Consider the following 27,284-nt stretch of genomic DNA (forward strand, 5'->3'; position numbering starts at 1 on the left):
TTATTAACAGTCGAGTGGTAAATCACCGGTGAGAGATTTGATATCCATGTTCATTGATAGAAGTTTATTTATTTATTTATATTTTAGATATTTTAAAAATAGATTCAACTTGTTATAACTTAAATTGAATTTCTGACTCAATAAATTCAAGAAATTTTTTATTCTTTTTTATAAAATTTTAAAAATATTCTAATTTAAGATCTCAGATTTGTTGAAGTCCGAAAAAACTTTTAAATCATATAATTTAATAATGTAATAACTGTTAAAACTATTAAACTATGTAGTTTAATAATTTTTTTTAAAAAAATTTAATGAAGTTTTAAGATGTTATACCAGACCAACAATAGTTAGTGTATGTGTGTGAATTGCACCACCAAAACATTTCAAATCTTTTTGAGGAGGATGGATGTTGCAATGTTGGATTTCCAAGGACTATAAAACAAAGAAACTTTTATTGGTGGGACTTCAGCGGCTAAAGAAGTAATAATAGCAAGCAAGAAAGAAAACGGAAAGGAAGGAAAAAAGTTGGCAAGCTTTCTCTTGCTTCTCTTGCACATAAGTTATCATTTTCCAGGTTGGTACCCAATAAACACATAATAAAGAATAAAATTGAAAATAAACGAAAATAAAATTAATTCTTGGCTTGGTTATCTTTCAGTTCTTGATGGTTTTTATTTTCACATGTTGTTTTCTTGCTCGGAAAGACAAATGAGGAACTTGGAAGTTCGTAGCTTTATGGTTAATGGGTGTCAATCAATCATAAAAAATTCATAAACTAATGATTGAGAGAAAGATATCTTCTTTTTCAAATTTGGTTTATTCTTCGTTATTTCAAGTAATATTCTTGAGGTTGCTGTTTTTATTTTATTTTGTTTATTTTTTCGGTTATTGTTGGGTTTTGCTTTAGTTTTTGGCCGCTAGCCACAGGCATTGATTCTCTTATTAAGTTGCAATTGCAAATCAAGAAAAATGGATGAATGTGCTCATTAATGTGCTCTGCTGCTCTGGTTGGATTCTCTTCTGCTAATAAAAAGATATCTTGCTTTTTGTCATTGTCTTTTTAGCCTCTTACTTTCCATGGATGCTTTCTTTTCTTTTCAGTTTCTAGGTGGTTTTTGCGTATATGTGTAGCTGGTGTACACTCTGGACATACTTAGCGATGCATATTCACCTGTTTTATTCCTTTTTGGCACTATAAATACCTGTTTCTTTCTGGGTTTTTGTCATTGCAGTAGCTCCTCTTCTGTCTTTTCCATAAGTGGAGTTTTTAGTGCAGTTTGTAGCAAAGAGAAAATGAGCTATTCCCACCAAACCGTGGGCTCTGGTTTGTTTCTTTACCTTCTTCTAAAGTTTCAATTTTTTCATTTTCTGTTCTTTGGTTCCTTTTCAGTTAACTTGCATGAAGTTTTTGAGTGTGTGCGCTGTGTTTTGATACTGGTTTTGTATATCATCCGAATTTTACACATCAGTGGTCAGGGGTTCTGGTTCTCTGGTAGACTAGTTCAATTTTAAGTGAGGTTGCATGTTACAGTGTTGCTCTTTGAACTTCAATGTTTTTTGAGAAGTGACTTTCTTGCTCCGAATTTTAGGTAGCAGAGCCGCTAGAAGGACATTTGAGTTTGGAAGGACTCATGTGGTGAGGCCCAAAGGGAAACATCAGGCTACCATAGTTTGGTTGCATGGCCTGGGAGATAATGGCTCGAGGTATTATTTCTATTTTTTTCATTTTATTTTATCCCTTTTTAAAATTTTTACAGTTCTTTTTTTGTGTATTCTTGTGATTTATACCCATTATAGACCCTGGAACTTTTTTTTTTCAGAAGGGAAATTTATGTTCTATGTATAGAGGGACTGAGTTGCTAAGTAGATATATTCTGAAATTTTTATGTGATGTTCTTCATATTTAGTTTAGGCTTAGGTTACTAAAGTATTCAGCTTAAATATTTATGATTCAACTAAACTTTCTGCTCACTGTTTCACGTGATTAAACTAGTAGCAGACACAAGATATTGTTCGTATCTGATGCTTACCTTTTCTTTCCTATTTTAACGATGGCTTATGGTTCCAAAAGAAAGAAAAAGGAAGGAGTTAGAGAAAGTTAGCATCTTGGCATGTTCTAAATTGAGGGGCTGTGTGATTTTAAAACTTTAATGTTGAGTTTGTTTTTTTTTCCCCCATTGTTTTCTCAATTGCATAAGTTTTGATGGGAGAGAGGGGTGCTGCCTTGAAATGATATAGATATGATTGTTGGTCTTTTTTATTTCCCCCTTTTTTCTTGTCTCATTTGTCGCCAATCTTAGCTAAAGAAGCCTAGATTAGGAAAAGAGCATATGCCATAGTCATGTATAGGGGACCACTAATTCACTTGGTTCTCCTGCCAAACAAACACCCTGTCATGACCTTTTAACAAAAAGATATTCATGCTAATACTAGTTAATAGATGTCTTTTAGAATTTTTCTATGATTCCAAGGTGTAGCGTGGTGAATACACATCGCCAATCCAAGGTGAAACAGGTGCTATTCCTTTCATCGTTGAGCAACGTGCAGATAAATGTGCACATAATTTTGTGATTTCTGTCATTGAAAGCTGCTTGAGCTCAATAATTGTGGTCCCATTATCCTAGATGAATATATTAATTAGATTTCTCACAGGCCTTGCTATTGAGGTTGTCAACTTCTGAGTGATTTAAAGAATCTCCATCTGCCATTGGATTCTCTTGAATTTGCAGATTAAAAAATAGCATGTTGCTTATTATCTTTTTCCTGTGGGGGTGGGGGAAGGGGGAGCTTTGCTTCACTGATGATAATATAGATAATAGGCACAGTTAAGAGTTAATTTTCTTATTCAGTGTTCTGTTTATTTGCAGCTGGTCCCAGTTATTGGAAAGCCTTCCTCTGCCAAATGTAAGGATGCATACACGTTAAATTTGTCTCTCTTGTTCATGCAGAATGCACTTTTTCCTTAATCTACACCAGTTAAAATTTATATTTTCAATTATTCTGACCTGTATGATGACATCTATATTTTATCGTATGAATCTGTTGACATTGCAGATAAAATGGATTTGTCCAACTGCTCCTACTCGTCCAGTGGCAATACTTGGGGGATTTCCATGCACTGCATGTAAGATTGATTGATCTTTTCTGGTTAATGCAATACTTGAATATTTTATCAGTATGGTCTTTTTTTTAATGTTTTGGTACTGATTGAAATCACGTACACTGCTTCTTCAATCTTCATTAGGGTTTGATGTGGGAGAGCTTTCAGATGATGGTCCGGAAGATTGGGAGGGTTTAGATGCTTCAGCAGCACATATTGCAAACTTGTTGTCAACAGAACCAGTTGATGGTACTTCCCAAGGCCAAATTGTTTCCAAAACAAATAACTCACGATTTCAAATACACCAGCATAAATTTATGGTTCAAAGATGAAGTCCAGTGCCTAGTCCAGTGCCTTCCATATCTATAAAAAGGATGTGGCTTTTAATCATATAAATATTACCATGTCTCAATTGGCAACTGGAAATCTTTTTAACCATTATTTCCAGGAGCTATTCCCATATCATTTTCCAGGTTCTTACTCATAATTTCATGTCTTAATTAGGAACTGGAATTCATCATACATTTTTATTTGTTCTTGACAGTTAAAGTTGGTATCGGAGGCTTCAGCATGGGTGCTGCAGTGGCACTTTACTCAGCAACATGTTGTGCTCTGGGTAGGTATGGAAATGGGATTCCATACTATGTCAACTTAAGGGCGGTTGTAGGATTAAGTGGCTGGCTTCCAGGTTCAAGGTATGAAGTGATTTCCTTCTACAATAAATGCTTTCTATCTAGAAGTTCTCATCCATGCAGAAATTTACAAGCCTTCACCCTTTATCCCAAAACTAGCATGCTTGAATAAATTTAAGATATATCATATGCTGCAGAAACTTAAGGAACAAAATAGAAGGATCACATGAGGCGGCAAGGCGTGCTGCATCCTTGCCCATTTTGCTCACTCATGGACTTTGTACGTAGTCACATCTCTTCCAATGATAGCGTCTTTTTTGTTCTTGTTTTTCTTTTATTTTTTAGTTCAAACACAAAAGACCATGAGGCTAGCAAACTTTTTGATATGTCCGTGACTAAATGCAACTCCTTATCTAATCTTCATATTCATTTTCACATAGGTGATGATGTAGTCCCCTATAAATACGGAGAGAAATCTGCCAACTGCTTGAGTATATCCGGATTTCGTCATCTCACATTCAAATCCTTTGAAGGGTACCTCTTCAATTTCTTTTATTTGCAAGAATATACTCACGAGTAACATACAAAAATAGAATCAAATACCTGACTGTTTGGTTTTGGCTGTGCAGGCTTGGTCATTACACAGTCCCTAAAGAGATGGACGAGGTCTGCAATTGGCTTACGGCAAGGCTGGGACTCGAGGGTTCCCGTGCATAACTGTAGCACAGCATCAGTTTCTTGTTGAATCTAGCGAGGAGGAGGAAGCACTTTGAAACAATAACACTGGGGGAGAAACAAGCATATGTTCTAATAGGTAGTGGATAGAAATGGTTGTGGGGGTATATGGTATACATGGATCAAGATCAAGAATCTTAACCGTTTTCCTTGCCAGTTCTAACAATAAAATTTCGGGTGCAGTTTTCTTACATTTCAGTTTTAGAGTGTAGATGATAATGGATGTAGTGGATTCTACTTATCCGAGCATTTTGTTATTCATTAATGCAATATTAGGTCCTATGGACTTTGTCGATTAACTTCTCTTCTTTATTTTTCTACCTCGTAAAGATGAGGTTGTTTTGTTTGTATGTCCTGAGATCAACTTAAGAATCTGATCCTGTCCATAACATTACAACAGCACAGAGCCACAGGTTAGGTTAAGGAATCAAATTCATTTGAAAATTACCCAAAAAGTTAAAAAAAGAAAGAAAGAAAGCTGTAAAGGAAATGCGTTCTGCCTCTTAAATGATAGCATGGAAACAGAATTGCAAGGAAAAAGCAGACAAACTGGAACCTGCAATATTATTTGGAAACTATAAATCTTTATACTAATGGTAATTACATGGTGTTCTCTTACCATTGGCTGCCGGCGACAATACTAAACTCTCTACAAGATTGAGAAAAAGGCCAAATATTAACCTCTTCTCTAACAGGAGTGCTTTCTACACATCTAGGGAATACAGATGCAAGCTTGCAAGCAGTTTTCTTGTATTCTTATTATTTTATTTTTTTATGGGAAAACAGGGAGCAACTTACAGGTTTAGGGTTAAATGAGCTTTTGAGTGAAAAACCCTACGGCTTGATTATCCATTATCCATTTGCACTGTTAATCGAAATAAATCTGAAGTGACCAAACCTTTCCCTGACTCTGCCTATCGGTTATCATTGGGATGACCTTTAAAATCACTTCCAGTTTGGCCAATATCATCTTTTGACTTACTGTATGGAGTAAGAGGAGGAAATGAAGGCACATTTTTCCAACTGAATTTGCGGTCGCTTTCCAAACCTCCTTGAGTAGAGCTTGACCTCAACTCCTGTGATTGGAACTGTGGTGGAGATATTTGTTTCCTGTTTGGTACGTCAGCTTTGCTTGCATTGGACGGCGTAGAAGTATCCTTCTGAATCTCAGGCATATTGTCTTCTTTTGTTGTGTCATGGACTTTACTGTAAGAACTGCGCCTGTTATGTTCAGCAAAGTCCTCATGAAACTGCGGCATAGAACTCATGGGTGATTGCCAGTGAGGGTTAACTGACTGGAAGCTGCTTTCGTGATGCAAATGGGTTCTACGAACATTTTGAAAGTCTCTCATACTGGGGGAAACAGAAGAAGCTTCAGCTTCTGGGTAAGAATAAGAAAGTGGGGTGAGATGGCTCATATCAGGAAGATCTTCCCATCTTGCCGAGAACGGTTTTATTGTCCTAGTTTTGGTGGAGTCAGTCACGTTCGCTGCTGCATCCAGTTTTACATGAGACTGATTCTCCCATCTTTGAACTTTCTGGTATTTTGATTCTGCAATTTCACATTATGGAGTAAGTGCACTGGTAACTATGAGAAGAAATAAAAGACTGTCCTGTCACGATGTTAGTCCGGGAAAAAATCTGGCAACATTTTTAAATCAAAATTATTTTTAGTGAAGTGAGAGAGCTGAAATTCAATAGCTTCACGACCAGTTATAAAGTTTCAAGTGACTAGACCATACGGTTTAGAAACGATGCCGGCTGCGGGAGTTCATAGGGAGAATATATTACAGCTGATAATTAGATATAAATGATTGACCTAGTCCACGAGTTTTGGAAGAAAATTCTGATTGAAAAACTTTTGGAATCTGGTTCACTTTCAAGTACTCTAAATAGTTTAACTACTTTACCATATGACAATATAGAACTATGTATTTTTCTGAATTACTAAGGAGCTAAGGTTGCATAATGGTTCTAACCTGTCTTTCTGCCAAATGAATTGCTGCAACCCTCACATCGGCATCCATCGGAGCATCCAACATTGGCCTTAAACATAGAAGAAAATATATACATGAATATGTTTTGCATGATTGAAAGGCCAATGTATACCAAGTTCCCATCCCATCTCCAATCTCAAGTGACAAGGATTATGGCCTTCCTTTTAAGACCAAAGGATAATTTCACAATCATTTTCACATTATATATGCAGGTAGAATGCCTCATCCACTGGGACAGGTGATGGAACAATGCAGTGAGATGAGAAATTTTCCAAGTTTATGAGCTGAAAAATAAATTCTGCAGTCTGGCAGTTATCAAAGTATTTCTATACCTGAAAGCATTCACAATATTTTTTAAGACACTTGGACTTCTTGCAATTGCATCCTCTTTTGTGCCTGGCTGAGGCTGGAGTTGTCAAGTTCCCATCTTCCTGTAAAGTGTTCTCACGTTAGAATACTTCCAATTCCCTAATGACCTAGATGGATCTAGTACAAAGGAATTACCACAACATTTGCTGCTGAGTCAGCATGGCCTACAATCTTTGGAGCAAATGCAAGTGGATTACGGGATTGAATTTGTTGCCGCGTATCAGTAACTGTTTCTTCATATTCGGGCTTGTTAAAACAGCTTTCACATGCGCAAGAATCGATGCAATAGATTCCAGCTGCAAAGCAATCGCAGTAACTGCCAATGACCAAAAATACAGATGAAACATACAAAAATGTACAGGGAAATCTGACTGTGACTCTATTTACTAAAGAAAAGCCTGAGGCAATTCATAAGTTCACATCAAAGACTTGTGTACACAAAGTTGGTTTCCTCATTAAGTATAAATTTATGTCCAACATACCCTTTGAACTCTCTGCCCTAACCCAAAGCGAGTTTTTGCAGATAGATGTCAATAACAAATTAAATTGCCATGATTTGTGAATTTTCAAATTCCTATTGGTCTACCACAAAAGCTTCTACTTAATAAACTACAGTATGAAACATAATATATCTTATGACAGGTGCTTGATACATTATGAACTTTTTAGTTTCATTCCTATTTCATTAGCATCTACAGCATAAATCCACTTTCTTCAGTGGTGCTTATAGAGGAAGGCATAGTCATCACCATTACTGACTGGGTCAACATTGAAAGAGCTAAAAAAGGCCTCAATAAGATCATGCTGCACTCTGAAAATTTCACCATCTGAAATGATGGATTTGTTCACTATAGGACAAAGAAACAAGTATAAAGGAATTAAGAAGAGGCTCTATACATGCTTCCAGCATACTTACAGTTTCAAGCATTTAGACTTCTTACAATTGCAACGTTTGCAGTCTTCACTCTCGCTGCTATTTGATGCCTTCTTCCTGGATTCATAATAGATTCTCAAGTTAGACAACCAGCATAAACAAAAAATTATCAAAATGGCCGGAATGAAAAACTTTAAAAACATGGACTTGCCTTTTCTTCTTGGGGCTACCTTGGTTTAACTCCTCAATTTCTGAGGTAAGCATCATGCCCTCACATGGGGCTGCCTGCTGCTCAGAAAGTGTCATTTGCAGAGAGTCACTGATTTGTTTCATACTGTCAGTATATTGAGAAATGACCAAGCTGGCTCCCACAACAGCCTGATCATCTAGCTGGTCATTCTTCATATAGTCATGAATTCTCCCAGCTGCAGAAGAAATTAAGCAACTATTTGAGTCCTTTTCTAAGCGATTGCTCCCCCCCAGGAATAAGCATATCCTGTTGTGAACTCACGTAAGTGGACAAAAACTTACTTGGCATAAGATCTGAGCTTATGGGCATTAATTCTGCCATGCTGCTTAGATGCAAGCTAAAACCAGGCGGAAGTGGACCAATCAAGGGAAGGCTTTCTTCATTTTGACTGGATCTAACAAAATCAGATTGGCAGAAAGAGAGCCTGGAAGCTACATTCTGGGAACTGCTGGTTGCTTCCCTACCACTGGAGACCTCTCTTGGTTCAATATCAGATGGAATCAGACTCTCCCAGTCTCTAAAGCTAGCAGGTAATGTTGAATTATCACTTTCTTGGGTTACATTATGGGAACTATGGCTCTTAGAAGTAGTAATACACTTGCCAGCCAATGCAGCCTCAAATTGGAGATGTCTACGTATACCACGTTGATGTGAAGTGGATTCCTACATTTGATTAGAAAAGTTACCAAACGCAAAGTGAATAACAAAACTAAACCGGCAGCACTTTCATTGTTCGAAAGCAATACGTGAAAAATGATAATCTTCACTGATAAAATAAAATAAATCAGCTTCTCACGATTTTACTGTCATATTCAATAATCCTTCTATGGATGATACGAGACCGAGACTAAAAAACAGTAAGAACGTAAAACTTAAAGAAGACAGCAGTTTGCACCATGCCACATTGTAAGTTTCTGACATAGAAATTGGGCTAAGAGATGATACGAGCGAAAGATTAAGGTCAACATAGAATGAATAATATCTGAACCTCCAATGAATTCACCCTTGATAAAAATCTGAGGAAACGTAGGCCAATGGCTGTGTAGAAAGTGACAGCATTAAGAAAAACAAGCGTCTCAAGAGCAAAGGAACAAGAATGTCGTGCACATTTGGTATTGGTATGGAAAATATAGATGGCATTTTGTTGTTTGTGGCAGATGAAGATAATGGACTGGGAAAAGATTATACAACTATGGAGATTCAGGAGATCTATATTTTGCTTTAGTTAAGGTTGAAAAAGACCTGTGCAAAGATTAATGGATCATGAGAAAGTATGTCTCTTATCATGAAGACTATTAATACCACAGATATATACCTTTAATAATCCTGTTGAGACTGGTCCTACATTCTCCGAACTGTTTTTATCTGCTTCAACATTCTGCAGATTTTTAGGGGACTGACTTCTTCCATCCTGCCCATTATGTTGAGTACCTGTATTCTGCAACATTACATTCTGTGAAACCGACATTTCAAAAGAACTCATTGTATAAAGGCTTTTCTCATCAAAGTGTGCTGTGAATCTTAATCAATCAAAAATGATAATCAAACCTAGATCAACTAATATTGGATACTAAAACAAGCGATTAACCAAGATTGATCACAACTAATCTCAAGAATTGACCAAAGATTGAAGAAACAAGTAACTCAGAAACCCAACACAGAGAACAAAAAAAGGACACACAACTCACTTTCTTGGCTGAAGAACAGGCCTCGTTTTTTCTCATTAATGACAAGAAATGTGAAGGGATTCAGGATGAGATTATCAAGAATTCTATTGACACCTTAATCACTCTCAACCAATAGTACACAGAAAGTTATGCATTCATTGGATATGGTCTTTTCACATCAAAGCATGCTGTAAATTTTGATCGATCAAACCCAGATGAACTAATCTTGGACACAAAAGCAAAAGACTAACCATGATTGGTCACAAATAATCTCAAGAATCAAAGATTGAAGAAACAAGCAACTCAGAAACTGAACACAGAGAACAAAAGAAGCACACACAACTCACTTTCTTGGCACAAGAATAGGCCTCACTCTCTCATTAATGACAAGAATAAACCAAGAATTCAAGATGAGATTATGGGAACTCTGTTGACACCTTAATCACTCTATAATATCTGCCAAGAAGGTTATGAACTCTATAACATGCCTCACTAACCAGCTCCAGCAAAGGCAGAGCAAATAAAAGTTAGTTATTCTAACTAACTTCTCTTACCAACCCAGCTTTGATGACCCCACCACTTTGACTGCTACGCAGTCAGACCTTAACAGCATTTGGAGCCTCTAATTGGACTTTGCATCACCCTTTTGACAAATCAGTATTTTATGATTATTCATTCCAAAATAAAGTAAATTTTTAAATTTGCATACTCGCCCGTGACACATACTGTTCATAATGTTGTGCACTAGAAAGAAGAAACGTATTTGACTCAACCTGATCAGCCTTTTCTGTGGGGGTTAACTTGTGCGAACCGTCAAAGCTTTCAGCATCCCTTTGCTCAATGGCAGTTTCAAATAAAGCAAGTGATCTTAAAGGGTCTTGTTCGGCTTGATCTGGCAACATATGCATGAAATCCTCTGAATTCCTATCATTAGCACCATTTACTTTTGGGCTGGTTATTGTGGGGGAATTAAAACCACTGCTTGACAACTTTGACACATTCTTAGCTGGCTGCACACATAACTCATTAGAATTTGAACATCCCTCTACCTCCACAGGATCAGTCAGATAATCATCAACACACCCTGATGGACTGCAAGACTGCAACTCCTTTTGCATGCAAGGAACAAGTACAGTACTCATTCGATTACCACAATCTCCATAATCTCTGCTAGCTGCATCTGCATCATTGCTGAAGAAAATGCGAATAGAAAGAGTTCAAATATGACAGAATATATCAAAATAATCATTCAACTTTCCAAAGCACTAAAATCCCAGATTAAGATAACTCAAACCTTTTCAGGAAGCTAGTTTCCCGCTGCAGATCCAATCGGGGCGTTCTAAAGACCGGCGGCGGGGTTGGAAATTGAGTTTCGAAAAACCTTTGAGTATACCTTGCTGCTTTAACTGAATTTATAGGAGAAAGGTTGCTAATGAAATTGAAAACAGGAGACTCCTGCAGTTACAAGAAGCATAAAATTGCAACTTAGAATTTCAGAATTAAAACGCCAGTCAGAACTTAAGCATAGAGTAACCAAAACCAAAACTGTCCTCTGTAATACATGTACTTCTTGAAAATAAACATCAAGATAAACAAACAAATAAGGCTCCGTTTCAATTCCAGTACATGTATTTGCGAAAGCATTTTCAAATAAAACGACTTATTGCAAGCATCCATTTAAAAAAATAAAAAAGCTAATATAAAAAATTTATCTTAAAAGCACTTTGAAGTCCCGTTTAACCCGCAAATGTTTTCATCTATTTCAATAAAACATTTCAAAATAAACACGAAAGCAATTTTAATTATTTGAAAACTCTCTAAATGAAAAAGGGAGAAAAAAAGAAAAAAAATTGAAAAAATCAAAATAAAAAAAAAGTGTTCCTTGATTTTGAAAATCGAACTGACGAGCAATTCCACTATTTCCACCCGCCGAAAAAAAAAACACGATTTTGTTTGGTTACCATGCAAGTGTAATACTAGGTAGATCCAAAACAGCAAAGTCGATCAGATCACATAATGCAGAAAAAATAAAACGACATCATGTTAATCTAAAACGAAAAAGAGTGGAAACCAGACTAACTTGAACGGCCGGAGACGAGCCAGGGGTTGACAATGACGTGGCTTTAATCCGATCGCCCTCAGGAGACTCCATGTCGATCCGAAACCGTCAAAACCCTAACAGCTTCTCTCCGCATTGTATAATTTCCTCTCTACAAAAGAGAATTCTTTTCCTTTAAATTTTTTCATTTCTTTATTACCGATAACGAAGATAGAGTTTCGTTTTTGCATTTTTGAACTCGTCACTGAGCGGGAATGTAGTTTCGTATCTCTCGCTTCTTCCTTTTTGGGCTGTTTTCTGGGCCTAGTCCATTCAGACCCTACATTTTGTCTTATTACACCTCAAGTCTCTGAGTAGGACTAAATTGAAATAATCCATAACTTTGTGGAGTAAAGTACTATATTTATAAAATATGAGGACAGTTTGAATATTTGAAAAGTCACTCATGGATGTTTTCATTTGTTAATTATGTTTAAAAATTTAATAATATAAATATTTTAATATTTTTTTATTTTTAACGATACTTATAATTTTATAATTTATTTATTAATAATTTTAAAAATTAAAAATTAAAATAAAAAAATGAATAGAGCATAGAGATTTCACTTCATCCCTGTTTTCTCTCTAAATAAGAAAATAGGTAAAAAAAATTTTCCATCTCTTTCCTAAATAAAAAATTAAATATAAAATTATTCTCATATTCTCTCCAAATAGAAAAAATCTCTGAGAATACTATCCCCGTAAAGATTTTTGCGATCCCTACACAACACTTTCGGCATATTACGGGCCGGTTCATTTTTTATGCTCGGGTCACCCGACCCAAATCATCGTCTTCTAAACCAATAAACCCCAAAACATAAACCCTAATACAATGAAACTAACTTCAAGTTAAAACACTTGTATTCTTCTTCCTTTTGATTAGTTTTCCCGCATTTTCCTTTACTTTCCCACGCTCATGAACTACCGCTTTCAGAATCTCTTGGGCGCGCCCTACAGAGGTGGCAACGCTGTCTTATCACAGAACACAAAGCTCATTTCACCGGTTGGTAACCGAGTGTCTGTCACAGACCTAATAAAGTCCAAAACTGTGACGCTTCCCGTCGAATCATCGTCGAACATCTGTCGCATCGCCGTCTCACCGGACGGGACTTTTCTGTTGACCGTCGATGAGAACCAGCGATGCCATTTTATCAATCTTCACTGCCACGTTGTTCTTCATCGTGTTAGATTCAAATATCCCGTAAATGCCATCCTGTTTAGTCCTAATGGCAAGTACATCGCCGTCGGTACAGGTAATTTGATGGATAATTAATAATTTAGGTGTTGAATTCGGGTTCAATACTTTCTAGGGGGTTTATTTTAATTTGCACCAAATATGCCCAGACTTTGCCTCAAAATCACTTTCTTGGCGAAAGAACCTAAAAGTGCTTTTGAAATAGCAGCTATGAAGTATTTTTCTTAAAACAAATTCACATACTTTTTTGACACATCTGTTATAGGAAAAAAGCTCTGATTGAGTACTTGACTCTAAAAGCACTTCCTAATAAAGTGTCTATAAAGTACTATCGAGTTTCTTTTGGTTGTGTCAGAGAAAGAGAGAGTTTTGCTTTTGAATTTTTACTTTAGTTTGATTGGTAAGTGTATTTTACAAGAGATTTTCTATTTTTATGAGTTTAATTCTTTTTGTTTCTCCTTTGGAATTGAATTGATTTGAAAATTTAAATTAGCCTTAAAAGCAATATGTTTGTGGAATTTGCAGGTAAACTGGTGCAAATATGGAGATCACCTGGGTTTAAGAAGGAAGTGTTTGCTTTCGAGTTAATAAGGACTTTGGCTGATTGCAATGACAAAGTTACTGCATTGAACTGGAGTCCTGATTCTAATTATTTGCTTGTTGGTTCAAAAGATTTGGCTGTGAGGTTGTTCTATGTAAAAGAAAAATTAAAGGGCATTCATACCAATAAGCCGTTTTTACTTTTAGGCCATAGAGATTCAGTTGTGGGTTGCTTTTTCAGTGTTGATAAAAAGACTGATAAGGTAAATAGGATTTACACAATTGCTCGTGATTGTTACATGTTTAGTTGGGGTTTTAGTGGCAATGATGGAAAAATTGATGAAACTATGGAAGATTCAGAGCCACCCTCTCCAGGTACTCCAGAGATGGAGCGTGAAGGTAAGAAGAGAAAGGATTTTGATGGTAAAGATGAAGAATTAGGTGAACAACAGGAGTATTTGCATAAGCAGAAGTGGGGGTTATTGAGGAAGGATGATTTTTCGCAGGCACCATCAAAAGTAACAGCATGTGATTATCATAGGGGGCTTGATATGGTAGTTGTGGGGTTCTCAAATGGGGTCTTTGGTTTATACCAGATGCCTGATTTTGTGTGCATTCATTTGTTGTCGATTTCTAGAGAGAAGATTACTACAGCAGTTTTTAATGAGCTAGGGAATTGGCTGGTGTTTGGTTGTGCAAAGCTTGGGCAGTTGCTAGTCTGGGAGTGGCGTTCAGAGAGTTATATATTGAAGCAGCAGGGGCATTATTTTGATGTAAATTGTCTTGCTTATTCACCTGATTCGCAGCTATTGGCCACTGGTGCAGATGATAACAAAGTCAAGGTATTGTATTTTAGTTTCATTCCTAAGATCATGTAGTTTAGGATTATATATTTGTTTACACTTGTGAAGTTATCTGTTAGCATCCCTCCAAGTAACAAATTTAATATCATTCTTTGTAATGTTGCTTGCTTTTTCTGTAGTTGAAGGGCACATATTATATTGCTTTACTTGTCCTGAATCACCTTGCACTATATTCACTTTTTGCAGTAAATGATTTGGTAGATTCCTTCATATGCACTATATATATATATATATATATATGATCAGTTTGTTGGATGAATGGCTTAATATATGATGTGAGTTGCTCCGTGTTAAACTTTAAATAGCTTGAATATGTTTCTTCCAGTTGACAAAGAACTAGTTCTAATTTTGCATTCACATGGTGTTCTTGGCTTCAGTTCAGCATTTTTGTGTAACCATTGGTTATATTTTTAATCTATGATTGGGACAATCTTAAGGTGACTCTTTATTTTTTCTTGTTGTCTCATACTAAACACAGTCTAATTTCAATTAAGTAAATCGAAAGGGTTCAAATCAATAAAGTATTTTCTTCTGAATATTCGTCAATAATAACCTTCCTTCGTTAAAATTTGTGCTGAAAGACTTGAACTCATGGTGAGCTAATGATCTTCTTTGCTGCAGGTATGGACTGTTTCATCGGGCTTTTGTTTTGTGACATTTACCGAGCATACTAATGCTGTCACAGCTCTCCATTTTATGGCTAATAACCATAGCCTTTTAAGTGCATCTCTAGACGGGACAGTTCGTGCATGGGATTTGTTTCGATATAGAAATTTTAGGACTTTTACTACCCCTTCTTCTAGGCAGTTTGTTTCTTTGGCATCAGATCAAAGCGGTGAAGTTATTTGTGCTGGAACTCTAGATTCTTTTGAGGTATACATGGTTATCATCATTAACTTATGATTGTGCTCTGCTATGATAATTTATTGATCCTGATAGTTCTTTTCTAATGTCTGTACAATAGATATTTGTTTGGTCAATGAAAACGGGTCGTTTGTTGGATATTCTTAGCGGTCATGAAGGCCCCGTTCATGGCTTGGTGTTTTCTCCTACAAATGTGAGTTATCTTTTGACCATGTTTGAACTTTTTTTCCTTGAAGTGGTTTCATTTTACTATTTCCCTAATCCGAGTCTTTGAAGCTTGCACCCACTCCCTTCTTTATGCTGTCATCCCATATTCTTGTTTTTCTATCTAATTGCTATCAGAAGAAGAAGATATTATAAATTTATCAGACATTTCATCTTACCTCTTGACTCTGAATGGCTTAATGTGGTTGTTCTTTTTTCACATGTAGGCTACCTTAGCTTCATCATCATGGGATAAAACTGTTCGGTTGTGGAATGTTTTTGAAGGAAAAGGTTCTGGGGAATCCTTCCCTCACACACATGATGTTTTAACAGTGGTTTATCGGCCAGATGGGAGACAGTTGGCTTGCAGCACATTAGATGGACAGATTCATTTCTGGGACCCACTTAATGGTGAGCTAATGTACACTATTGAGGGACGCAGGGATATTTCTGGAGGGCGTCTCATGACTGATCGCAGATCAGCAGCCAATTCTAGTTCAGGAAAGTGCTTCACAACATTGTGTTATTCTGCTGATGGAAGCTACATATTAGCCGGTGGAAGTAGCAAATACATTTGTATGTATGATGTTGCTGATCAGGTAAGTTTGTCTGCAAAAGCATGTAAATACATTGGTGTTGAATCCTAGGTTATTTTATAATTTTTCTGTGGCGAACCTAAAGCTGTTCTTTATTTTTGCATTGAAGTTTGCATGTACATTTCTAGAGTGTTTGCAAAATTTTAACGTCCTTAAGGGTGGCGGATAGTTAAAAGTGCAATGCAGTAATGAAGATTTTTAGGGAAATGGTACAGTAACTATGTTCGATCTTATCTATTGGGATCGAGACCCTTACTTAGAATATATCTGCAGTAACTAATGACCGTTGATGGTGTACTGGAAATTCTATTTGGTGGATGTCTAAAGTATTGGAATGTTAGCATTTCTTTATTGTGCTTGTAGTTGGTGAAACTTTTGGTTCTTTTGACACAGAGCGAGAGTTACCCTCATCACCCTTAAGGAAATCCAAAATAATTCTGCTGAATGTTATACTTCCGTAGGTCTTCCAGGGGATTATAATTGGTAACTTGTTTGAAACTTTAAAATTTTAAAAGGGATGGAATTAAGGTTTCTTTCCCTTTCTGAGTCTAAATTAGGAGGAGGTCAGTTTGTCACAAATACTAGTTTTATGTTTATTTCAAACTAAAGTGGTCCAGCAGATTCACAGATTTTATTTGTAAATGACCACACAGCCTTCCTTATATGTCTACTGTAGGTTTTGAACTTCGGTTGGAGGTGTATATTTTGGCCAATGAAGAAGTGACTTATTTCATCCTGGTTAAATTGCAGGTTACAAGTTGGGCTTGATGAAGCTTTTTAATTAATGATATCATATTCAGAGACCATTTAATGAGTGTGTGCTACCTTTTAATGTCATTTCATTATAGTTGGGATTATCAGTTTGTCTGTGTCTTATGCCTAGCTTCATTTTTTAGGTCTTCAATATGTATCCTGCTCTTCAAATGTTTGAAGTTGTCATTTTCAATTATAATGCCTGAAATCTTCAATGCATGGCAAGTCAGATCTGTAATTCATTCTATCTATACTGCACAGGTTCTGCTGCGTCGATTTCAGATAACCCACAATCTCTCTCTAGATGGTGTTATTGACTTCTTAAACTCTAAGAATATGACAGAAGCTGGCCCGATGGACTTGATTGATGATGACAACAGTGACACTGAAGAAGGTGTTGAAAAACAAACACGAGGGAAGTTAGATTATGATTTACCAGGAGCCTTGCCTAACCATGGAAGGCCTACCATTCGAACTAAATGCCTCAAAATTGCCCCCACCGGCCGGAACTTTGTAGCTGCAACAACGGAGGGGGTTCTAGTCTATTCAATTGATGAATCCTTTATCTTTGATCCCACTGATCTTGACATAGATGTTACACCAGAGGTACTAATCAAAACCCCTGAAAGTCTATATATTTGCGCATTCTTAGTTATTCTAATAAGAAAATTGTACACTTGGGGAAAAGTTCTTGATTTTATCTTTTTATGTCCTTGTTCATACATTTCTCATTGTAAGATGATACAAATAATGTTGAGGCAGTAAAAAATAAGCACTCACTTTGTTTGGAATTAGCATCTCTTTCCTTCTGAGATTTGTAACATTGTTGTCTATTTAAATTTGCCACTCGTTATGTTTTGTTTACCTTATTGTGCAGGCAGTTGATGCAGCACTGAATGAAGATCAGCCAAACCGAGCTTTAATCCTTAGCCTTCGATTAAATGAGGATAATCTAATCAAAAAATGCATTTTTGCCATACGTCCAGTTGATATACCTGCTGTTGCCTCATCAATCCCTTACAGATATATGCAAAGGTTAATTGAGGCACTTTCAGATCTTCTGGAGAGCTGCCCACATTTGGAGTTCATGCTACGCTGGTGTCAGGTATTGTTTCAATAACTTAAAATGCCCTTCTCATTTTTTCGTGCGTACACATTAGCTGGTTTACGGGACTGATTGGTTTATATGGTAGGAGCTCTGCAAAACACATGGTAACACCATTCAACAAAATTCCAGAAACCTGCTTCCATCTTTAAAATCCTTGCAGAAGTCGATAACCAGAATACATCAGGATTTGGCAGATACATGTTCCTCCAATGAATATATGCTTCAATATTTATGCTCGGTGGGTGCCAAGAAGTAACGTGTTCTCTATTTATTGGTTAACATTAATAATTTTTGTTTAAGAAGCTGCTGCGCTGTTGTAAATTCCAACCCACCCCCCATCTATGTTGCTCGAGACAAATGATCCTGCTAGGCATATGCTGCAGCCTGTCTGTTGTAAAAACTTCAACACACTACCGCCAAGAAACCTAGTGTGACAATGCGATCAGCTAAAGTATCGAACATAGCTGTTCATAACGAAGTCTAAGTAGCATGAATTATGGTTATTTCTCTTATGATTTTATTTTGAGAGGGTGATGAATAGTTGGGTCTGTATCACAATTTTGAGTTATTTAACACCTTGAAAGCAAATTTGCTACAGAAACATCGGCTCCATTGCTAGGGGTTGCTCATGTTGTAGTTTTTGACGTCTGATTGTGAAAGAGCATAGAGAATGAAAGTTTCTTTTTAGCATTTAAATTGTTCAATTCTTCCATGCTCATCTGTAACATACTTCTTACTTCTCTTTTTGAAAAAAACAATTATTCCATAATACATATGCATGCGTACATATATATATATACACATTTTTTTTTTTGGAAGTCTAAAATTTAATTAGAACAAATATTTTAGAACTCAGAAATACAATATCCTTACCAATAGGTACGTAATATAAATATTACAATTTGGGAGTCATCCAACAGAAATAAAAGAAACATTCTGTGGGTAATACTGCTATTTTATTAATCAGCGAACCTAAAAAAAATTAACCACTCACTTTCAAAATTCAGGGAGAAAAAGAGGAAATAATCAGGAAAGTTGCAGAATACAAATGTCCAGCACTTCCCACAAAATAATTTTTTTCTTACTGCAGTTGAAATTATTTAATTTATTTCTGCTCAGCTGTATAAACTAATTAAAAACAAGTAAACGGGTATGTAAAGGAACAGATCCAGTCTTGTCGGACGAAAAAAGGACTTATCCCATCGCTTTATAGCAACAAGAAACTCAGAAAATGGTAAAAGACCTGATAGACTATTCCTCGCTTTACATTCCACAGCAGGAAATCAATCTGACTTCTGGTTGGATGCAATACCTTTGAGCTTCTCCTTTAGTTCACCAGACTGTAAAGGACAACACAATATTCAGGCAATGGCATTTCAAAGAAAGTCAATTCACACTCAGTACCTAAATAATGTGATACCTGGTGCATATTTAGAATAATATCTGAACCTCCAATGAATTCACCCTTGATAAAAATCTGAGGAAACGTAGGCCAATGGCTGTGTAGAAAGTGACAGCATTAAGAAAAACAACCGTCTCAACAGTAAAGGAACAAGAATGTCGTGCACATTTGTTATGTCTAGCAAATAATGAACCATTTATACATTTAAATACTTATGGATTTATCAACGGAGAATAAACGTATTCAACGTTGAAGGAAAAGCCACTATCAAGCTGAACAAAGCCAAGAGAATTAAACACAAATACAGAAACTTGCAGATTTAGATAAAAGATAAACTAAGTCACCATAGAGGTACATACCCGTCATTAACAAACAATTCAACAATGTATCAATAACGAACAGGAGGATAAAGCCTCAAGCAGAGGAATTAACGATGCTTAGCACAAAATATCAACTGGGACAAGGTCATATCTTTTATTTTTATTTATTCTCCACATATAAACACTAGAAAGTGCAGAAAGCATATTGATTCATACAATTCAAAATAGAAGAGGCTCAAAAAGGCATTATAGAAGAAATTTATCAGAAATTAGTTTAATATGTAGAAAGAAAATTTATTGAACAACATTTCCGGAGCATCTGACTCTCACTGCGTGAGTTTCAGCGTTCAACTAATCCAAAAGGGCTAAAAGGACACATCTACATATCAAATATACAGGTAGACGATGATAATCCACCAGATTACAAATGAGCGAGCTCAACATCACTCTTGCATTTTATTTGATTGAGAACTATCTCCAACTACTTCACAACAGTTTTTATTTTTACTATGTATCAAGTATCAAGCAGACCATATTGAATAACAGAAAACAAGTCATCAACGTTTTCAACCGTCATAATTTATCAGAAGACCTGCCTCATCACCCCTAAACCGAAAATAAAAAAATAACATAAATGAAAAACCAGACAAAGAAACCACCAAAGATGCTGCTGATGATGATAAATTCCAACATTTTACAACCCAAAGATAATAGGGAAGGAACACTAATGTTATTTGGCAGCTGAAAGCTACCCAGTAGCAGGATAAAACATTACTGAAGTAGGTTAAGAAAATTTTGAGAAGCTGTATTTGCAAGTTATTATGACATGAGACGCACTAGAAGAGTAAAGTTTCAAGTCACATGAGAATGGATTCTCTGGTGATTATGCCGAAATCAAAGAATGATATTTGAGATTCTAACCCATCACATTGATGGCCTTTAACCTAAGTAAAAGTTCTGGGTATTTTGGTTATATATTAACAATGCATTTTGATCACAAGTTGTCACATTAATTGCAAGTTGTATCTTAGAAAATTTTAGTCTCATTCAAGTTCAAGACCATAATTAGAAATCGAGATCAATCCTGCCAAGATCAACTGACCTGAAAGCTTTTACTGCACTTTTAAGCTCTGGATCTTCCAGAATATTTCTAGCACTTATTGGAACATCTGCACAGGCCCACAACCATGAATTAAACTACTCTAACCAGTAATATAATTGGAGAGAAATTAACAAATAAAGCTTAGACGAAGCAAATATGAAGAGGCAACTAGGCCAATGATGAACATAATCTAGCCAGAAATCTTTTAATAATTAGCCGTTTATATAGATTTTTTGATGCTGACAATATATTCAATCAGAAATTAATTTGATTTTTTCCATCTCAACCAGAAGAAAATATATCCAATGTACACTGACAATAACTTAAATATAAACAAACTGCATGATATATTGTGACCACTTTCAGCGAGTCAATATGTTGTTTTATGGAAAATATATCTCATATAACATTATAATACTGATTTACATACTGTGACCAGGGAAAAACTTAATCAGGAAATGGGGGAGGCAAGATGAGGTTCATAGGCTAAGCATAAGATTGCCTATCACATTGCTCATGTGATGTCCATTACCTCTGTTGATATCAATGAGAACTGATACAACAATAAGCTTAACAAGCATGTAAAATAATTGAAAAAGTTCAGAGTCCAAAGAACAGAAATAAGAAAACTTACTATATGCGCCCAGTACACGCACTGCCAGCGAACTGAAACCACATTGAGGAAATTCAGGAACCCCCTTCATGTAAAGCATCACAGGGTTTTCTTTGACATCCTACAGCAGAATTTGATCACCACTTAATGGACATAGAGCTCCAAAAAAAAAAAAATTAAAAGAAAAAAAATTAATGAAAACAAAGCGAAACATGAAGTTCAAAATTTCCATCATAAAATAGTGTTGATGATTGACAAGACATCTGTACCTGCTCAACAACTTCCTTTAAAGAAAGGCCAGAGGCGTCGACCTTGCTAGTAGGTCTAAAATCCTCATGTGTGTCAGGATCATTGGGCACATCAGTAGAGTATTTCATCCCATTGCGGTACAAGGATCCGGATACCTACTAACAATAAAACGCAAAAGCATGAGCTATTGTTCCTATTATGATAATAACAAACATACTAAGCAAAATACTTCATATTTTGGCAGTGATGGATATGATAATACGACGACTTTGTAAACATGTCTATCACTTAGCTCATTTGACGCCCATGCAATTTGTAGCCCAGACTGAAGTGAATAAAAGTTTTTGAACACACTAACCCTCACAAATAAAATGTAATTAACTCAGTGTTGGAACAAGAAAAAATTTTTTTTTAAAAAAAAATCTGATTTTGTGCTCATTGAGAATCCTTTTTGTAAAAATCATTTCTCAGAAAGTACCAATCAAATTCTTCATTGAACCAGAAAACACTAACTAAAAATGGCACCAATCAAATTCTTTCCAACAGAAATCCATGTTTTCTCGTTTAAGCAAAATCTACTCTATTGAATTACTCCAACATAGAAGCAAAATCATCAAAAATTATTTGAAAGCACTTTTGGCAGTCCCAGAGTCACAGTTCAACGACAGCGACATACATATAATTACTGATTTCAACTAATAAAACGCACATGTAGTCCGGAAACATAAAAGGAGAAAAACCCTTTCGAAGTACATCATTTTCATTCAGATATCACTCAGTCCCACTTTTATATTTCACCTCCAACACCATCAAACAATTCAAAAGTATCAAAAGCTCCGACAAAGCATCATCAAAATAATCAAATGGAAGTTTCAACTAGTAGACAACAACAATTTCTTTCATTAGGTGAACTAAGTCCTCTCTATAACATTTCGTACATTTTCCAAAAAAGAAAAAGAAAAACCTAATCCTAAATGAGCTAAAGCGTCAATCAAGATTCTTACAATTCTAGAGGAACGCGCAGATGGATAACTAGCGATTCCCTTGAAGATTAAGTTGGACAATGATCTCGCCATCTTGTTGGATAAGTACCTGAACAAACCAAAGAAGCCAAGGTGTATTAACAACCAGTAAGAATCTCATAAAAGCAATCCTCGTTCAAGCAAAACTGAGAAAAGCTTCAAGAGACCTGTTACGCACTTCGGTTTTCGACCGAGTTCAGATTTTTTCACCTGTATCGAAGAGTTCGAGTGAGTTGGCTTTGGCTTATGTCGGCAATATTTATACTTTCAGAACTTGTAAGAAGTGTATGTACACAAAAAAAAAAAAAAAGGGATCGGCTACTATTAGAAATCGAACGGCTGTAAAAATTAAGTGAAACGTCGAAGCGAGTATTTTTTTCCATTAAACTTACGGGCTTAATTGTAACCAAATTACGGAGTAAAAAAAAAAATTTTGAGATGAAATTTAGATTGACATTAGCTTCCAATCGGCCAAAATTAGAAGAAATAAATTTTCAGTTAAATTCAATCAAACTTTTCAGTAGAAAGGGTTAGGGGAAGTAGGATAGCAGTTATTCAGAGGTTTTAATTTTAGGGAATTAAGTTAATATTTTTAATTCAGTGGTATATTGGGCAATATGCTGGGTTTATAGAGTAAGAATTAGAATTTCAAAATTTAGTTGTGAGTTCTTTGAGTACATGAATTTAGCGAGTTTTTTTTTTATCGGGTGGAGATTATTTACATTTTAAAAATTATTTTAAATATTTTAATTTTAATAAAACTTTTATTACAAAAAACACTCATAATGTGAGTTACTATTAAAAATAATTTTTTATAAGTCAATAACATGTAATTACTTTGAACACTCATATAGAATACTCATTGTAACACTTAAAGAGTGTGCAAAATAAATTTAATTTTATAAAATTAATTATGACTGTACAAAATAAAATGGTATTTTAACTAACTTTTAAAATACAAATAGCCACACCTTTTCTTTTTGTTTCCATAAATCGCCCACCCGAAATTATTAAAATTTTTTATTTGGTATTCTTAATGAAAGGGGATTTTTGAGAAACTTTTGACGGTGTCCAAAGCTTAACTCTAACATCACTCCAACCCATTTTTATAATGAATAATGCTTTTCACACTCCTTTAAAACCCTCCATTTTTGTAATTATAATTCTATAGTTAGAAAAAATTACATAAAAGGATAAAATTTTCTTTTCAAAATTTTCTCTTTTTTTATACAATTTTTTTTTAAAATCAAATAAAATTTTGTAATTAATTTTAATAATAAAGTTTGATTCAACAAGAATTTTTTTAAAAAAATAACAAAACAAAAAACCCGTTAATTGTACTTAGATGTAATTTTTTATGTAAAAAATAAAAAATAATAATTAGGAAGAAAAATATATTTGTAATTAATTTTAAAGATAGAAATGTCATTTTATATCTATTATAGATAATTCCAGAAGTAAAAACGTCCTTTTATAATTAACATGCTCGAGTATTTTTAAAAAATGTATCATCTTTTTAAAATTTACCAAAAAATGTGTCACCCATATAATTAACCCTACTTAGTTTAAGCAAAATTGACAAGTGAATGTATTCAGATGCATGGAACAACGAGAGATTCAAACTCTTTAAAATCAACTGACAATCCATCCCTATAATTGTCTGTGTCAAAGACACTATGCTCGTTTCTAATCTTATCGTACGTTGATGAGTTGACAAAGTAACAACATGCATATCTAAATCTTGCATTTCTTGCTTTCTTTCTGTTGGTCCCATCTTCGAAGCAATAGCCATCAGTGAAATGGAAATTTTGCACCATCCCTACTAACCCTGAAAGTAATTACGGTGAGACAAGGAAAATAATGAAGAAAAAAGATCTTGGTTGAAGTTACTTACATCAACCTTAGTACCGAGATTCATTTGTAAGCAAAGTAAGCTGAGATGCTGCAATCACCGTCGGTTGTTGGATCCAGACCATTGCGGACCGCGCCAACGTAAACCTCGATGATCACGAATTCTTTGCTGCTGTGAATTGTCATTGTGTCTCGAAGCACGGTTAGACTCCACATTGCTCCTCCCATAATGAACTCTTTGTGTTCCCAAATGGTTGTTCCATCTAGAATAATTTGACTCTGAATCATGCCTGTTATCATGTGTCCTCCCTATTCGAAAATCATTAATCAACCTATACCTTGGGGTAGGAATTGTTTCCCTGCTCCTAAACCTCAGTGGTCTCCATGAGCTCCTATTGACAGGCACTTGTTCCACTTGTTCACTATTTACATTGAGTCCATGCATTTCATAGAAAAGGTATATATGCAGAAGTGAGCTGAGAAAGGTGTCATAAGGAGAATATCGGGAAACATCCTCGCCATTTACTTCCACCATTGCTGTTCGAACTGCGCTAACAAGATCCCTTAAACTGCTAGTATTCTCCAACCTTCTCCAATCATGCTCACGTACTGGGTCCACCTCAGTTGGCCGGATAGAAGGGTGTTCTGATCTAGCATGCTTCCTGAGTTCTGAATAAGACCCAGAAATATCACAATCCTCACAAGAACAACTCCTCACTTTAGAATTCATGAACTGACGAGCAGCCTCTACCACAACATAACCATGGATCTGTCCTCGACATAGAGGGCACATTAGCTTCTGCTGCAATAGTCTTGCATCACGACGAGATTGCCCAGGCAGTATGGTATCATGTCGGACTTGACCAGCCAGTGAGGTTTCTTCCGTATCTGTAGAAGAATTCATACTTGAGTGAGTTTCTTGTCCTATTTCTGTTGTCGGGGCTGATGCTGATGACTTAAGGTACTGATCAAGGCAATTTGAGTGACGGTAACTTGTATCGCACATGTAAGGTCGGCAACCATTCTCATACGAAGAACAATGTAAGAGAACAGCATTATGGGGGTGTTCCAGGCAGATTGGGCACCTAGTATCCTCCCACTCACTGGCATCCTCAAGTGATCCCGTAGAGACCTCAGTTTTGCACTGCTTGGCATCCTTGGAACTAGAACTACAAGGATAAGGAGATGCCCTAGACCGATCAAAAGCCAAAGATTTAGCTCTTCTATCCTTTGGCATTTTGGAAGTATAAATGTCAACTTTTTAACTTCACAACAGTACTTACTGGAGCCCTATGTAATCATATCAAATTTTTAGTCAGCTAAAAAAGACCTCAAACTTCAGCAAGACATAAAAGAGGACTGTCCATGTTTATGTGTGAGCCAGTACTTCTCTATTTTAGATTGCATGGATGAAGGCACTCGGTATAGTTTTGAACAAAAACAAACAAAACATTCCAAAAACTAAGATGATGCCAGCAATAAACAAAATTACAGATAAATTTAAACATTGTATACGATCAAACATTATAAACAGAGTATATATAATAGCATCTGATGTAGTTTTCTTTATAGTTTTATGTTAGCCGCAAAGCAAGACCTCTTTTGTTTAGTTTTGAGTCATTTCTGACTTCTTTCTCCCCATTCAAGGCATCCTTTCAAAATCAAAGGGCTCACACTCTCACTAGCCAACGTGAATAAAAGCGACTAATCAATAACAGTCTGATAACTTAAAACAAAATTCATAACTCAAGAGTCTAAAACAAGACCAACTTATGTTAATGGCGTATATCGAATTTCTACATAGACATTGCCAAAAAGAGAGAGGCAATAGACACATAAAAATTACAAGCAATGCAAATGCAACTCATAGTTTTAAGTCCCCCATTATATTCCAAAAAGCAGCTTTAAGTTTGTTACGATGATGATAGAGTCAAGCACAAAACAACGAACAAAAAAATTCACCAAATAACATAGCAAATCAAACCCCAGACGAGATCAGACAAAACCCAGATGAGATAACGCAAATTAAATCTTTCTCGTCACCTGCTGAGACCCAGATAACACTGTAATCGTGGGTATACACAAAAGTCAAATACAAGAAGCAAATAAACATTAACAAAACATAATGAGAAAAATTAATCCAGAAACGACGTCGGATTGTAACAAAAAGGGCAGACAATTTAAAAGGGTCTTCAGTCGCCAGGAGGAGAGAACTCACCTGGATTCTCCTTTTTCGAATTCTGAGAGAATTTCAAGCGACACAGAAAGCCTAGTGCCGCAGAATGATTAATATATAATCAGTTGGTACTTATTTTTTTCTGCTTTGGGAATTTGTTTGTGGAAGTACGATGATGCCCCTTTGTTCACTTTATAATCACTTTTCGGACTCGTGGCGCCGCTCGTGGGGCTTGTACCGTTCGTTGTACGTTACCTATTACCCGACCCATCCGTCGACAGACACAGGCTGGCCGCTGGAGCCCAGTCGACCATTTCATCGGTAATTTATTGATTTATTAAATACTGTGTTGAGCAACAAACACTCCATCCCGTCTCAGTATTTATTAAATAGAGTTACGTCATCCGTAACTTACGGCAATTCAAATTATTTTTATTTATGATTTAATTGCCGAAGAATTTAAAAAATTATGAAAAATTATTTTTGAATCAACTTTTAAATAATAATAATAAAAATATTCTCATATAAATATAAAATCAAATCAACATAACTTTTGAACTAAAATAACTAATGTTTACTAAATATTTTAATATTGTACCTTTTTGCTATAGTTATTAGCCTCAATGTCAAATAAGGTTTCAACATGTTTGCAAATCTTGTAAATTGTAGTTCACATTTTAGCTAAATAAAGATGATAATATTAA

The 27,284-nt window shown here is 35.6% G+C and overlaps 5 protein-coding genes across 10 annotated transcripts; 2 read left to right on the top strand and 3 right to left on the bottom strand.

Moving 5' to 3' along the window:
* Nucleotides 1-410: 410 nt before the first annotated feature.
* Nucleotides 411-4,766, top strand: LOC102615940 (uncharacterized). 3 transcript variants are annotated; one of them, XM_006465321.4, is made up of 10 exons: nt 411-574; nt 1,233-1,324; nt 1,590-1,704; nt 2,868-2,904; nt 3,055-3,124; nt 3,245-3,349; nt 3,645-3,795; nt 3,930-4,012; nt 4,173-4,266; nt 4,362-4,766. In XM_006465321.4, exons 2-10 carry the CDS (start codon nt 1,294-1,296, stop codon nt 4,447-4,449), a joined length of 774 nt encoding a protein of 257 aa, XP_006465384.2. In that variant the 5' UTR covers nt 411-574; nt 1,233-1,293; the 3' UTR covers nt 4,450-4,766. The 3 variants fall into 3 exon arrangements, with proteins under 3 accessions (XP_006465384.2, XP_015385504.2, XP_052287375.1); XM_015530018.3 differs by having other exon boundaries at nt 413-574; nt 1,102-1,324; XM_052431415.1 differs by lacking the exon at nt 411-574 and adding an exon at nt 618-835.
* Nucleotides 4,767-4,994: 228 nt separating this feature from the next.
* Nucleotides 4,995-11,950, bottom strand: LOC102628074 (protein tesmin/TSO1-like CXC 3). Of its 2 annotated transcripts, none has more exons than XM_052431414.1 (11): nt 11,705-11,950; nt 10,919-11,079; nt 10,398-10,815; nt 9,273-9,395; nt 8,239-8,620; nt 7,915-8,132; nt 7,750-7,820; nt 6,969-7,149; nt 6,797-6,895; nt 6,447-6,513; nt 4,995-6,019 (listed from the first exon to the last, which is right to left on the bottom strand). In XM_052431414.1, exons 1-11 carry the CDS (start codon nt 11,774-11,776, stop codon nt 5,382-5,384), a joined length of 2,430 nt encoding a protein of 809 aa, XP_052287374.1. In that variant the 5' UTR covers nt 11,777-11,950; the 3' UTR covers nt 4,995-5,381. The 2 variants fall into 2 exon arrangements, with proteins under 2 accessions (XP_052287374.1, XP_024951272.2); XM_025095504.2 differs by having other exon boundaries at nt 7,750-7,824; nt 7,919-8,132; nt 11,705-11,949.
* A 519-nt stretch (nt 11,951-12,469) lies between these two features.
* LOC102614962 (periodic tryptophan protein 2) lies at nt 12,470-18,549 on the top strand. Its single transcript, XM_006465317.4, has 8 exons — nt 12,470-12,975; nt 13,443-14,299; nt 14,942-15,193; nt 15,285-15,377; nt 15,616-15,987; nt 16,999-17,343; nt 17,615-17,842; nt 17,931-18,549. Exons 1-8 carry the CDS (start codon nt 12,639-12,641, stop codon nt 18,099-18,101), a joined length of 2,655 nt encoding a protein of 884 aa, XP_006465380.2. The 5' UTR covers nt 12,470-12,638; the 3' UTR covers nt 18,102-18,549.
* A 230-nt stretch (nt 18,550-18,779) lies between these two features.
* LOC102615256 (monothiol glutaredoxin-S15, mitochondrial) lies at nt 18,780-22,858 on the bottom strand. Of its 3 annotated transcripts, none has more exons than XM_006465319.3 (7): nt 22,732-22,858; nt 22,536-22,623; nt 21,552-21,686; nt 21,304-21,403; nt 20,670-20,736; nt 19,266-19,344; nt 18,780-19,185 (listed from the first exon to the last, which is right to left on the bottom strand). In XM_006465319.3, the coding sequence occupies exons 2-7, from the start codon at nt 22,605-22,607 to the stop codon at nt 19,129-19,131; spliced, it is 510 nt and encodes a 169-aa protein (XP_006465382.2). In that variant the 5' UTR covers nt 22,608-22,623; nt 22,732-22,858; the 3' UTR covers nt 18,780-19,128. The 3 variants fall into 3 exon arrangements, with proteins under 3 accessions (XP_006465382.2, XP_006465381.2, XP_024951277.2); XM_006465318.3 differs by having other exon boundaries at nt 22,721-22,848; XM_025095509.2 differs by having other exon boundaries at nt 22,764-22,819.
* A 1,259-nt stretch (nt 22,859-24,117) lies between these two features.
* On the bottom strand, nt 24,118-26,797 carry LOC102627782 (uncharacterized). The gene is made up of 3 exons (XM_025101404.2): nt 26,623-26,797; nt 24,448-25,694; nt 24,118-24,381 (listed from the first exon to the last, which is right to left on the bottom strand). Exon 2 carries the CDS (start codon nt 25,639-25,641, stop codon nt 24,502-24,504), a length of 1,140 nt encoding a protein of 379 aa, XP_024957172.2. The 5' UTR covers nt 25,642-25,694; nt 26,623-26,797; the 3' UTR covers nt 24,118-24,381; nt 24,448-24,501.
* Nucleotides 26,798-27,284: the final 487 nt, after the last annotated feature.

Source organism: Citrus sinensis, chromosome 7 (assembly GCF_022201045.2).
Source record: "Citrus sinensis cultivar Valencia sweet orange chromosome 7, DVS_A1.0, whole genome shotgun sequence".
Classification (NCBI taxonomy): domain Eukaryota; kingdom Viridiplantae; phylum Streptophyta; class Magnoliopsida; order Sapindales; family Rutaceae; genus Citrus; species Citrus sinensis.

Excerpts from the sequence above, each read along its gene's own strand:
- LOC102614962 (XM_006465317.4), top strand. The coding sequence starts at position 12,639 with ATGAACTACCGCTTTCAGAATCTCTTGGGCGCGCCCTACAGAGGTGGC. Across the intron at positions 14,300-14,941 it reads CAGATGATAACAAAGTCAAG|GTATGGACTGTTTCATCGGG; the intron begins GTATTGTATTTT and ends TCTTTGCTGCAG. Across the intron at positions 15,378-15,615 it reads TGGTGTTTTCTCCTACAAAT|GCTACCTTAGCTTCATCATC; the intron begins GTGAGTTATCTT and ends TTTCACATGTAG.
- LOC102628074 (XM_052431414.1), bottom strand. The coding sequence starts at position 11,776 with ATGGAGTCTCCTGAGGGCGATCGGATTAAAGCCACGTCATTGTCAACC. Across the intron at positions 7,150-7,749 it reads AAGTCTAAATGCTTGAAACT|TTACTGCGATTGCTTTGCAG; the intron begins GTAAGTATGCTG and ends GGTCATTGGCAG. Across the intron at positions 6,514-6,796 it reads AATATTGTGAATGCTTTCAG|GCCAATGTTGGATGCTCCGA; the intron begins GTATAGAAATAC and ends TCTATGTTTAAG.
- LOC102615256 (XM_006465319.3), bottom strand. The coding sequence starts at position 22,607 with ATGGCGAGATCATTGTCCAACTTAATCTTCAAGGGAATCGCTAGTTAT. Across the intron at positions 19,345-20,669 it reads AGTGCAGTAAAAGCTTTCAG|CCATTGGCCTACGTTTCCTC; the intron begins GTCAGTTGATCT and ends CTTTCTACACAG. Across the intron at positions 19,186-19,265 it reads TTATTCTAAATATGCACCAG|TCTGGTGAACTAAAGGAGAA; the intron begins GTATCACATTAT and ends TGTCCTTTACAG.
- LOC102627782 (XM_025101404.2), bottom strand. The coding sequence starts at position 25,641 with ATGCCAAAGGATAGAAGAGCTAAATCTTTGGCTTTTGATCGGTCTAGG.
- LOC102615940 (XM_006465321.4), top strand. The coding sequence starts at position 1,294 with ATGAGCTATTCCCACCAAACCGTGGGCTCTG. Across the intron at positions 2,905-3,054 it reads AAAGCCTTCCTCTGCCAAAT|ATAAAATGGATTTGTCCAAC; the intron begins GTAAGGATGCAT and ends TTGACATTGCAG. Across the intron at positions 3,796-3,929 it reads GGCTGGCTTCCAGGTTCAAG|AAACTTAAGGAACAAAATAG; the intron begins GTATGAAGTGAT and ends CATATGCTGCAG.